Raw genomic sequence first — 13,859 nt, forward strand, 5'->3', positions numbered from 1 at the left:
GTTTCTGTGAGACACAATGTTTTATTATGGCTGAAAAACATAAGTTTCCTCAAGTGACAGAAAGTGCAGCTGCCAAGAATTAGGCTCATTTTGTCTTCTTTAAGAAACAACACGGCACAAATATGCTTCTGAGTGACATCAACCCTTGAGTCAAGTAGGAGATGATAATTCTGCTGTAGTGGGAACTTCAAATAAAATACCTGAATTTAATATCCATGTCGTACTTGTCCCACACCCCAACTGCCTTATTGCTCATCCATTGACAATTCAGAAACTTCTGACAATGATCAAACTACTTCTTACAAATTAAGATTATTTGAAAAGTCTGATGGAACTTGTTAAACCATGGTGGCACAATGACATTTAGTTCTCTCTAGGTTTTGCAAATGGCTGCTAGTAGTGTGGCTGTCTGGGTGCTTAGCAATCAACTGAAAAGTCTTCATGTTCTATGACACTGACTTTGAGAGGCAGCTTCAACTCGGCATGAGACAGTCACAATAAAATCAAGATGGAGTGTAATCATGTAGACCTTAAATATGTTCCAAAAAGCTTCAGGTTACATTTTCAGGGAGGGATATGTTTCACTGGATCCAATAGGTGGATCAGGAAATGGAATCAAACTGTTTTGAAACACAAGTCTTATCTCTGATAGCTCACTTAAATTTATCAACAAGATATGTAACTGATTCTGCCTATATCATCATCTCCCTTTTAGCAAAAGCAATGGCTTCTCTGATTTCAATATTGCTGGGCATTAAAACGCATGTTTAAGCTATCCTTATGAAGGAGATCTATTTATGTGAGCTTGAAAAGATTGTTAAAGACCTAGCCAAAGGGAATAAAATTTTACCATTAAACAAACTTAGTCACTGCTCAGCCCATTAGACTTCCACGAAGGGACTTTAGAAAGAAATCAGCTTAGATATTTCATCTATATAGAAGCAAGTCTTTCACTGGAAAATTCTTTCACAGCTTCAGGGGAAATGTATATGTTCAGAGCAAATCTAACCCTAAACAGCAACAGTGACAGTATTTCTCAATCTCAGATAGGAACATGTCTTTTTATCTTTTAAGGCTGAGGCTCCTGTAACAGAGATGGTTCCATGGATAAAAAAAAATTCCATTTCAGAGCTTTACAGAATTAACTGATACAGGCTTGGCCAATACCTAAATGTCTTGTTTAGGAAGAACAGTATATAAATTCTAGATATCTGGGAAAATTCAGTATCTGACACTTGGGTAATAAACAATAAAGAATGGATATTTTATAGATATGCAAAATATTTTATTTCCACTTAAAACACCTAGAAATTCTGTCACTCACCAATTCTGTCATTATAATTCAGTGTCTTTGTAGATGCATGCAATCGTTCCAGTACCCCAAAAGAAAAGTTTCCATTTCCTTGTTCACAAAAGATAGGGAAACTCTGTTCTCCTCTGGACTTAAGGTTGATCAAGTTCATGCTAAAGAAGTTTTTTTTGTATGGCATCCTTAAAAATGATTCACTCTGGCTGAAATAGTGAATATGATGGTAGATAGGTTTTATTGGCCTTATCTATTCTGCCCAGTTTACTTCCTGTTGCAATACCATAGACATCAGCTGATGAGTACCTTTTCCTTCACAACTACTGATTCTTTGTACATATCACATGCTTTCTTGAATTGTTGCTCTTCTCACCCATACCGCAGCATTACTACCTCTGTGCAGCAAATTTCCAGGAAACACATATTCACATTCCAATAGCCTGATGTCAAAAGGAAGAGAGACAACTAAATTCAGTTGACTCGTTAACTGGAAACAATAGCTTGGAAACACCAATGTGGTGGTCAGTGCTTCCTGAAGCTGGGATTGTAGAACTGATGACAGTGATCTGACTGCTAAAGTTCAGGAATACAGAGGTGACAATGGTTACTCATGAAATAGTAAGGAACAGTCATTAAGAGGCACAATGTTAGCACCACAAGACAAAATTACATCTTTTATCTCCCAAACATTCACTTTTATGCCTTCAGATGAAATCCCTCAAGCACATGCCTTTATCTTCTAATGGCTTCAATGATAGAGATGTTTCATGGACAAAATAATTCTATTTCCGTGCTTTACAAAAATTACAGATACAGGCTTGACCAATATCCAGAACATGTATGACCCATATGCTTTAACTTAAGAAAAAATGTTTGTCCTTAACCACTCCAAGGAAATTCATAACATTAAATTAGATATATATTAGTCAGTGTTTACAAAATATATCCAAGGCCAATAATCTCAGCAAGCAAAATGACTTCATAGTCACATTTTTGAGATGAGGCACATTTTGGAGGTAATTTTCAAAAGGTTTCGATGCGTGACATTGGACATCTGCGTAGCATGTTTGCATGCAAGTAGTATTTGAATAAAAACCTGAATGAGTGCGTATACTAGCAATGTCTTGCACAAATATAAACAAAAAGAGGAGCGGTTTAGGGGCGTTTTGGGTGGAGTTTGGTAGTTGGCACAGAAGTTATTGCATAACTTCCTACAAAATACTAACATTACCAAACTTATATACATGCTTTTACCCCTGTTATCGAGTCCCAGAAACTAAATCATACTTGTCTTTCATCTGTGGTGGAGGTGTCGGCGAATTGGTGATTAAAAGTACATGCACAAGTAAGTATTTTCAGAAGCTGAGTACAACATACTTTATAAAATACCATATATACTCGCGTATAAGTTGAGAAATTTATGCCAAAAAATCGTCATAAATTACCTGGCCCAACTTATTACACGTGTACACGCCAAAACTTACCGAAAGACCTCCCCTATGTCAAAAAACAAAACTATCCCCAACCCATTAAAGCCCACCAAAGTCCCTGGTGGTCCAGCGGGGGTGCCCAGTAGTGATCTGCCACTCCCAGGCAGTCTGCCAGTAACCAAAATTGCGCCGGCAGCCCCATGCCCTTTCCATGTGACTGGCTACTGGTGCCATTGGCTAGTCTCTGTCACATGGTAGGAGCAATGGATGGCCCCTACCATGTGACGGGGTCAATGGCACCGGTAGCCCCTATCACATGGTAAGGGCAAAGGGCTGCTGGCACCATTTTGGTTACTGGCAGCCAATGGCGTGGGAGCAGCAGATTGCTCTCGGGCCCCCCGCTGGACCACCAGGGACTTTGGTGGGTCTGTTGGTGTTTGGGAGGGACTGACAGGGAGGGCAGTCATGGGGGGGTGGGGAGGGAGGGAGGGAAGTTGGTTGGTGGTGGGCTTTGATTGGATGGGGATGGTTTGTTTTTTGACATGGTTTGACCCATGACTTATCCACAGGTAACAGGTAAATCTTTTATTTTGGGGGCCCAAAAAATACTCCCGACTTATATATATCAACTTATACCAGAGTATATGCGGTTCCTGCCTAAACTTCTGTAAATATGCACACGTTTTGAGCATAAAATTGTGTGTATTTTTTATAAAATAGGTATAGAAAGTGTGCTGCTTACTGAATTAAAAGAAAAAGTGTGCATACTGAAACGTATATATACTTCTGGAGCAGCAGAGATGCTTAGTATTTTATAAATTGCAGCTCTTGCCACACAGTATATAAAATACAATCATAATTGTGTGCACATGTTCATGTATGTGCTAACTTCTGCACACTGTTGAAAATTATCATATTTGTTCTTTAAAAAGATTGTCATTTAATTTGCAATCAGTGTCAAAATCAGATTGGAGTATATTGTAGCAGTGGAATAAGGAGTTCTCTGATGTTGGAAACAATTAGAGTTTTGTCTTGGATGGAACCCTACCGTTAAAGCTTAACTGCAGTTCACATATTGGGCATATTGAATAATTGAAAACAAGTTTTCAGTGCCAAAAAAGGAAGGAACCCAATAAAAGATTTAATGGCAATTTTCAAAACAAAACTCCAGATAAAAATGTCCAGTAGATAAGCCTTCCATGTCTTGTTGGCTAAGATAGACCTCTTATAGGATGCTAATCTTGTGTGGAAGAAAAACATGTGCCTCACAAGGAGAAATATGCAAGGCAAATACCTACTCATCTATATATATATTTACAAAGCACTACAAGATAATTGGTGTCTTCTCTTTAAAAAAAATAATAAAATAAAATAAAAGTGAATAGAAGTGTTCTGCAAGCTTTAGTTAACCCAGTCCTAGGAAATACTGCTTTCATATATTGCATAGTGTATACTGGGGTGAGAGTGACAGAATTAGGATTTTCCTAACTGTCAATCCATGTTCTGTTTAGCTCACACCAGGTTACACTGTCCCTCCCAATTTTAACTCTCAAATTTGTTTTACTCACTTAAGGTAACTTATTTCAAAAAAATCTGGAGAGTATGTATCAGTTTTTCTAATTTTCTGTTTTCTTCTGAGTTTGTCTTCTAGTTCTTTGCACTGGAGAAGGTTCGTACAGCTGAGGCGGGAAGCTGTAGTACTGGTGATGTAATTGGGAGCCTTAAAGAGACAGTTCAAAGTTTAATACTAAAGTAGCTATTGGTTTCCGACCCCACATTCTTACATGGTATATGGTGTATACTGGTATGGGAGTTAATAGAAAACAATTTCATGATAAAGCAAATCCTAATTTATGGGAGGAAGGAGGCAGTCTAAAACCTTACTAAGACAGTTATTTGCCAAACCAGCAGGTGGCACTGTACCCTACATGAGCCATGTTGGAAAGAGACTACAAAAGAAAATTGGTAGAGTAAGAGGAATTCAAACCAGCTTTATCTCCTGAGAATTAAATAGATCTTTACTCTGGAAGAAATGCAAGGGCAGAATATGCAAGACACTAATCTGATGATATGGGGAATGCTAATGTGCATAGGGAGGTATAGTTAGAGTAGGAAAATAGTAGTAATGCCTCTGTACAAGCCATCAGTGAGACCTTTGTGGAAGTTTGTGTCCAGTTCTGGAAGTCATACTTTCAGAAATATATAGATATAGTTGAGAAGGTCTACCAAAAAGTCATATGAAATGACTCTGGGAACTAAGTATGTACTATATAATCAAGAGGAGGGGGAGGAAAGATATGATGGAGATGTTTAAATACCTTATAGTTGTAAATAATGCACAAGAAGCAAACATTTTTCAACATCAAGGAATTTCTAGAAGAAATCATTTGAGGCCCGAAAAGGGGGGGGGGGGATGACTCAGAAGTAACATTGAAAATATTTCTTTACAGAATGGTTGATAGATGCATGGGACAGCCTCCCAGTGAAGCCAATTGAAGTAAAAACAGTAACAGAACTCAAGAAAGCATGGGATAAGTAAAGAAGTGAAAGGAAAGCCTGAGATTGCAACAGGAAGCACATTTTTCCAATAAGCTGGGCCTTACAGTCCTTATCTGCTGTCATAATCTGTTTTTATAATTAATGGAACTATTGGATATAAACTGAAGCCCTTGACTGCAGGTGACACAACTATCTGAATCATCTAGCTGCTCTGAATGAGCAGTCTGAGCTAAGGATAGTTCATAAATGCCTAATCATTTCATGTGCATATATATATTTCAGTTAACATATAGAATGTGCAAATGATCTTATACTTTCCTTCCATGCGGTATCACGCATACAAATTATCCATTTTATTTCATGCTGATAGTTGAGATACTACGTTCTTGGTCCAGGAGGAGCAACTTAACTCACGCATTTAGATACATATATCATAGGTGCCATGTAAATGAAGATTTTAAAATATTAAAATGTGTATACTTAGCAGTGCTAAGTTTTAATGGTTTTTTGCTATATTTAAGGGCTGCACAAAGATGTTCAGGGACAACTCTGCAATGAGAAAGCATTTACATACCCATGGTCCAAGAGTACATGTATGTGCAGAATGTGGCAAGGCCTTCGTCGAGAGCTCAAAATTGAAACGACATCAACTGGTTCATACTGGGGAGAAGCCATTTCAGGTAAATACATTGTTAATTTTTCTACTAACCTTTATTTTTCTCTTCCTCTATTCTTATATTTCCCCCTTTTAGGATATTTATATGCCAGTGATTTAATTGCTACAACCTCTAAATTTTTTTGTCTTAGATTTCAGGTGGAACATTTAAAAACATCTTTTGACTTCTGATATTGCATCTGTGGTTGTAAATTGTTGATATCTAGACATTAGGCACACAAGTAGCAGATATTACAACATCCCATGTGTATCAGAAGTATTGGCTATATTCCAAAGAATGAGAGAATTTTATTCCTGCTGGACTTTTGCTATTAAAAAATTGCCTTCTGTAATCAGCCACACCACATCCCCTTTCCACCACCACCTCTTGTGGTCTGTCTGTAACATTAGTGCACTAATCAGATCATAGCGGCTGACCATTTCCATCCTAGTAACCTTTGTACAATTCCATAGTTTACTTAATTACTTGATATAAATAAGTGTTAAATGGTGAGGTGAAAGAGGCTATTTTAGCCAAAAAAAATCCTTCCAATATCTGAAGAAAATAGGAAAAAGCATAAGCATTGTCAAGTTAAGTGTAATACACTGATAAGACAGGCGAAGAGAGAATGTGAAATGAAGCTGGCCGTAGAAGCAAAAAGTCATAATAAAAACTTTAAAAAAAATATCCGAAGCAAGAAACCTGTGAGGGAGTCGGACCATTAGATGACCGAGGGGTTAAAGGGGCTTTTAGGGAAGATAAAGCCATTGCATAAAGACTAAATTAATTCTTTGCTTCAATGTTTACTAATGAGGATATTGGAGAGATTCCAGTAAACATAGGTCTCCCAGTAGTCTTTTTAACTAATCAGTCATACCTAAATTATCACACCACTTTGTTCTCTCTTTCTTTTTGTAGGACCTCCAAGTACCCAGAATGTATAATTCACATCCTATTTTTACTCAAGTCCAACTTTATTTTATTATATTATTCCTTTTCAATTAAATTGGTATACACTCTTAACTCCATTTCCAATATGCCCCCCAAATGGACTCATATTGCTATACTTTACCATGAAGTGTGTGAGACATGCAGTCCAAAATTGCAGTCTGCAATCACCCGCCTCTAGTATCCAAACTATGGCTTCAATTTTGAAAAATAGGTGATAGTAATCCTTGCATCATGTAGTAAATGTTCAATAAGCCTTTGAGTCTGTTTATTTGGGGGATCTTCCTTCCATTGTCCCAGCAAACAGGTGCAATAAGCCGGACACCAAAATTAGTGATAATTAAGATAGAAGTTTGTACCAACAACCAAAAATCAGATACTACCTGGAAGTTCCACCATTTATATATGTAGGAGTCCGGTTCACCACAACCTCTCCAACACAATGGACTTACATCACCAAATTTTGCAAAAAAAAAAAAAGGGGGATATCTGTTCTATGTAAAAGACGAAACAGCTCCTGATTCTTATTATATCTAGACAGTTTTAAAGTAGCACGCCAGATGTCTCCCCAATCACCACCATCATCGAGCTTAAGAAACAAGTTAACATTCCAGTTATGTATGTGTTGTGCTGGTTTCCAGTGTCTTGGTCCCATCCTGTAAATATATGTATAAACGAGAGATTAGTTTAGTTTGTAAGAGAGAGGTTGTCAGTTACCTCTCCAGTCCTGTACATGATTGTAAATGTGCTGGAACACCACATTCACCTAATAAATCTCTACACAGCTGCAAGCTGCTTATTCTTAAGGTGTTTTTTTTCTGGTGACAATCTGTTTTGTCAGATGAATTTCGGAGCTGCAGTTTCTGTTGTGTAGAGATCCCTTTTTGGCTTCTTTGGACGAGGCAGTGCACATTTTTATGGCTTCTTTATTCCTTCCTAAGATGGTTTTGCATTTTTTCATCTTAACCAGATGGATTAGGATGGAGAAGAGTGTGTTGAATTTTATCATTTAGATGTTAGGAGAATTGTTCTGCTATAATTAAAGATCATTAATAGTTTCCGAACCTCAAAATATTTTTTTGGTTTTGTAGTTCTAGAAGGGTTAAAACAGCTTCAGAGGTGCCGATTTAATCAAGTTAGAAGACTACCTGAAAAAAATCTGTTCAGTTTTATTTATTTATTTATTTAGAGGATTTTATATACCGATGAAGGTTGGGAACATCTCATCGGTTTACAAGAAACAACATGTAGCAACTGCGCTTTACAGAGAACTTGAACCAAAAATACAATAAAGAACGAGAACGTAATATTTCTAACAGATTCCTCAATTAAATTACAAATGTGCATCAGTTTAACAAAAGGAGGGGGAAATATGATATAATATAGAGGGAGAAGAAAGGAGGGAGATATTTACAAAAGAAAGGCATGGTTAGATAATTAGATAAAGAGTTAAATTACAATAAGTAGGACGCGTGATGGAAATGCTATCAAGCAAAAGCTTGCTTGAAGAGGCAGGTTTTTAGATTTTTTAAATTTTTTTGGGCAGGGTTCCTGCCGTAGATAAGGGGAGAGTTTATTCCAAAGGGCTGGCCCAGCTAAAGATAGTGCCCGAGCTTTAGTGGAAGCAAGTTTGGATTGTCTGGGTGAGGGAGTAATGAGGGTAGCCCTGTGTTGTTGCCTTATCGGTCTGCTTGAATTGTGAAAGCTGAGGTGATCGGAGAACCAGTGCATGTCTTGGTTGTGGAGGGCCTTATGGATCAGGGTGAGAGTTTTATAGGATATTCTTTCGGCGACAGGTAGCCAATGCAAGTTTTTAAGAACAGGGGTGATGTGGTCGCTTTTGTGAGTGTTTGTTAGAATCCGTGCAGCAGCGTTTTGTAGAAGCTGTAGAGGGAGAAGTGTACTTTTGGGTAAACCTAGCACTAGGGCGTTGCAATAGTCTATTTTGGATAAAATGAATGCTTGCAGGATGGTGCGAAAATCACGGAGATGCAGCAGGGGTTTCTTTTTTTTTGAGGGAGTGCAGTTTGAAATAACAGGCTCTGAGGGTGTTATTAATATATTTTTTTAAAAAGAGATGGCTGTCAATAGTGATGCCAAGACTGCACACCTGTTGGTTGAAAACAAGGGCAGAGTTAGGGCTGCAGGAAGGTTGCAGTGGAGGGAATGTTTTGTGGAGGGACGTACAATAGTTCTGTTTTATCCGCATTGAGTGCCAAAAAGTTGCTTGTCAGGAGTGTGTTGATCGCTGATAATGTGGAATTCAAGGTCTCAATAGCTTTTTGAAGAGTGTCTTTTACGGGTATGAGAAGTTGCACGTCATCAGCATAGATGAAGTACGGGAGACCTAGATTGGTTAAAAGATTGCATAAAGGGAGAAGGTAAATGTTAAACAGGGTGGAGGAAAGGGAGGAACCTTGGGGTACACCCTGTGGCAGTGGAATGGTTTTGGAGGTGCAGTTGCCAATTTGTACACTGTATTGCCTATCTTGCAAGTAAGATTGGAACCATTGTAGCACAGTACCTGCAATGCCAATATCTGAAAGGCGTTGCACCATTAATTCATGATTAACAGTGTCAAAGGCGGCTGAAATGTCCAGGAGTATCAGGATATGAGAGGTGCCTGAGTCCAGGCTTTTGAGAATGTAGTCAGACATAGTAATAAGCAGGGTTTCAGTACTATGGCGTCGCCGAAAGCCATATTGTGAGTGTGAGAGCAAGTCGTGTTCGTCCAGGTAGTCAGATAGCTGTCGATTGATAGCCTTTTCCAGGATTTTCGCAATAAATGGGAGATTAGAAATGGGGCGGAAGTTGGTAAGGTCTGAAGGGCTTAGTGAAGGTTTTTTTAAGATAGGTTTAATGATAGCATGTTTCAGCTTCTGGGGAACAACACCAAAAGTGATGGAGCAGTTAATATTCGCAATGGGTTTGGCGATGATATGAGGGATCGTGAGTAGGGTTTTAGTCGGTGTAGAATCAGAGGGATGTGTGCAGGGCCTCAATTTTTTTAAGATAGCGTCAATTTCCATAGCGGAAACGGTTGAAGCATCAGTATATTTCAAAACAAATCCAGTTTGGGTGCTTTTTTAAAGAGAAAATTGAAAAGATTACTGCACTCATTCCTCCTAATTTGTCTATAGATCATAATGATTCTGAAAGAATTTGGGAGTGGTTTGAACTGGTGGGGGTCTTCTGAAGATCAGAAACTTATGAACAAGCCGAAGCCCAATTTTTGTCCTTTAGGTAACTGTTCAAATGTATCTTTTAAGTGCCTTGAAACTGATTTGGCAAGTTTTTTGTTTTGTTTTGGTTTTTTTAAGTAAAGTGATAAACTGTTCTTTGCAGGAAGGTCATTTGCAAAGTGTTAAAATCTGCTGTAGTAAGGTCTATGTTGTAGAAGGTTGCCTTAGATCCTAATGATGTTAACAATTATCGACCTGTTTCTAACCTGCCTTTTTTAGCTAATTAATAGAAAAAGTTGTGCTCACTCAGTTGCAGGATTTTATTGATGCTCATCATGTATTGAATGATGATGAGTATGGGTTTCGTGTAAACCACAATACTGAGTTTGTTGCTTTCACTATTTAACAGTTTTAGGCGGGGGTTTGATTTCGGTACTGGATTTTTTCTTGTGATTTTGGATTTAACAGGAGCTTTCAATAGTATTGATCATTCAATTCTAATATTGTCTTAATAACATTGGGATAGGTAATACCGTATTGAACTGGTTCTCATTTTTGAAAATCGAATGCAGTCTGTATTTTTTTCAGGACACAATTCTGACAGTTTTCAGTTAAATACAGGGGTCCCCCAGGAGTCAGCTTTATCAGCTTCTCTTTTCAATATATACATATCTCCGATCTGTCATTTTGTCGAGTTAGGATGTAGGGTATTGTCTTTTTTGCTGACTATTTACAATTTTTGTGCCTATAACAGATTCTCTTGATCTCTTAAAGAGAATAGCTGAATGCTTGAATACTCTGAAAGAAAGGTTGACTAATAACTAATTGCTTTTAAATTTGGCAAAAACAGAAATCCTATTATCTGTTAAGATATCCCAACCTGGATGTTTCCTAAATTTTTGATAATAGATGGAATTGAGAATCCAGTAGTTACTGAGGCATGGAATCTTGGAATTATTAGGGATTCCACTCTGTCTTTAAAGTCTCATATTGACAAAGTATTGAAAGGGGCCCATTTTAAATAATATATGTTGAAAAGATTGTCCTTTAAGTGAAGCTGATTTGAAAACTGTGGTACATTTGTTAGCACTAACATCCTTAGATTACTGGAATGCTCTTTTTCTCACAGGACAAGCAGGATGGTTGTCCTCACAAATGGGTGACATCGAGGATGGAGCCCAACCACGGAAAACTTCTGTCAAAATTTCAGGAACTTTGACTGGCCCCTACTGGGCATGCCCAGCACGGCACTAACCCTGCAGCCAACAGGGGTCTCCCTTCAGTCTTCTTTTTTCCGCGCAGCAGTAGCCACGCGGTTAAGGAGCTCTTACCACATTCCTGACAGGAATTTCTTCAACTAATTTCTTGAAGAAAAAATTGCCCCTCAGGGGTCTCCCCTCTTCAAATTTTGCTCCGCGGTACTTCGGTAAGTTTTTGCCGTCGTTTTTGTCGACTACCGTCGAGTTTGGCCCTTGAGGCCTGTTGGCAGTCGACCGTCCCACGGCTAAATGTTTGGCCTATGGCCATGGCGTCGGGGTTCCGTCGGTGCCCGGACTGTACACGTACTATGTCCATCACAGACCCACATAGAGTTTGTGTTTAGGGAGTGAGCATGATGTCCTGACTTGCACCAAATGTGCCTTAATGACACCAAAAGGTCGCAAAGCCAGAATGGAGAAAATGGGACTCCTTTTCCATGCCCACACTCAGACGCCATCGATTGCATCGACGTCATCGGAACCTGCACCGTCGAAGTTTCACCATCGTCCACAGCCTCCCGGTGACCGCCTGCCATCGACGTCTCCGCGGCCATCGACTCCCGTCCCTTCCCCCGAAGATCGCGGGAATCGGAGAGAAAAACATCACCATCGACGTCACAAATCTCGGACCGTCAAGGAATCGAAGTCATCGACCTCAGTACTGTCCGAGCCTCCTCCGAAGAAGTCTCGACCAGAAGTGGCACCGTCCACTCCTGTCTCGCAGACACCGAGGCAACCCTCACCCCTTCGGGGTTTGGGAGCTGCGACTCCACCGGTGACGGTGGTCCCTCCGGCTCAGCCTCCCTCTCCCATGGAGCCGGGTATTGTTACCCCAGGTCTCCGGGTAGAACTGGACCGGCTGGTCCAGGAGGCCATCGACAAGGCGATGCAACGGTTCCAGACTCCTCCGGCACCGAGAGTGGAACCGGTCACCGACCCGATTCCAGCAGCACTGGCACCGCTGCTTGCCCGGATGGAAGCGCTTATGACTGCCCTTCCTCCGGTGATACCCAGGTCTCAGACAGCTATCTCAAGTGGAGAAACACCGTACCGAATTCCCCCTTTGGGGGTAGTACCATCGGTACCATGTCGTCCCTCGCCACCGATACATTCCACGGGGGCGATACGCACATCAGCTCCATTGAGAATTTCGATACCGGCACCGGTGCCGGCACCGATGCCATCGAGGACCTTCTCGATACCCCCGACAATTCCTTCGAGTTTCTCGGAGCCTCAGCTGGGGCCTTCAGGTATCCAACCCCCTCATGGTCCTACAGGTCAGCAACCTGATCCTTACGACACCTGGGGTGATGATACCTCCACAGACATCGATGATTTGCCTTCACCACCCTCTCCTGCGGGGAGTAGAAAGCGTTCTCCTCCTGAGGACCTCTCTTTCATAAATTTCGTGAAGGAAATGTCGGAGTTGGTCCCTTTTCAGCTTCAATCGGAACAAGATGACAGGCACCAGATGATGGAGTTGCTCCAATTCTTGGATGCCCCTAAAGTCATCACTTCTATTCCAATTCATCAGGTTTTTCTGGACCTTCTAAAAAAGAATTGGGAATCTCCTGGATCTGTTGCTCCAGTAAACAAAAAAGCTGACTCTACCTATCTTGTACAGTCAGCACCTGGCTTTCAGAAACCTCAGCTAGACCACCACTCTGTTGTGGTAGAATCAGCTCAAAAGAAAGCTAAAAGAATAAAGCCACATTCTTCCATACCTCCTACTAAGGAAAATAAATTCCTAGATAGTATAGGTAGGAAAGTATACCAAGGAGCCATGCTAACTTCCAGAATAGCCTCTTATCAGCTATATATGACCCAATACAATAGGGTCATTCTTAAACAGATTCAGGAGTACTCAGATACCTTACCAGAGCAGTTCCAACCACAACTTCAATCCCTACTAAATAAAGGTTTTGAAGCTGGGAAGCATGAGATAAGAACAGCTTACGACATCTTTGATGCTTCCACCAGACTTTCTGCTACGGCCATCTCTGCAAGACACTGGGCTTGGCTCAAGTCATCTGACCTTCGTCCGGAGGTACAGGACAGGCTCTCTGACCTGCCCTGTCTAGGGGATAATTTGTTTGGTGAGCAAATTCAGCAAATTGTTGCTGAATTGAAGGATCATCATGAGACACTTAAACAGCTCTCATCCATTCCTTCTGACTTACCTTCTAAACAGCCGTTCAAGAAGGACCCAAAAAAGTCCTTCTTCCGTCCACGGAAGTATTATCCCCCACAAACCAAGTCTAGGTCTGCGAGGCCTTATCATAAATCTCAGCCTCGCCAGTCTCGAAAACAAAAGTCCGCAGCAGCTCTGCAACCTGGCCCTGCATCGGGTTTTTGACTTTCAATTAGAGAGCAGTCACCAAATCCCTCTTCCAACCATACCAGTAGGAGGTCGCTTAAGCCACTTTCTAGAAAAATGGCATCATATCACCACAGATCAATGGGTGATAGCGATAATTGCACATGGTTACCACCTCAACTTCCTGACTCTTCCTTCGGACTCCCCACCCATGCAGGCGTGGGGACTCACCGATCACTCTATTCTTCTAGAGCAGGAAGTT

General features: G+C 40.4%; 1 protein-coding gene across 1 annotated transcript in view; it reads left to right on the forward strand.

Annotated features, from left to right (window-relative positions):
* YY1 (YY1 transcription factor) overlaps positions 1-13,859 on the forward strand; it is a 167,142-nt gene that overhangs the window by 130,803 nt on the left and 22,480 nt on the right. Inside the window, 1 exon segment of the mRNA XM_029597936.1 lies at positions 5,757-5,915. Coding sequence (XP_029453796.1) covers positions 5,757-5,915 — 159 coding nt within the window.

The sequence above is a fragment of the Rhinatrema bivittatum genome, chromosome 4, assembly GCF_901001135.1.
Source record: "Rhinatrema bivittatum chromosome 4, aRhiBiv1.1, whole genome shotgun sequence".
NCBI classification, from domain to species: domain Eukaryota; kingdom Metazoa; phylum Chordata; class Amphibia; order Gymnophiona; family Rhinatrematidae; genus Rhinatrema; species Rhinatrema bivittatum.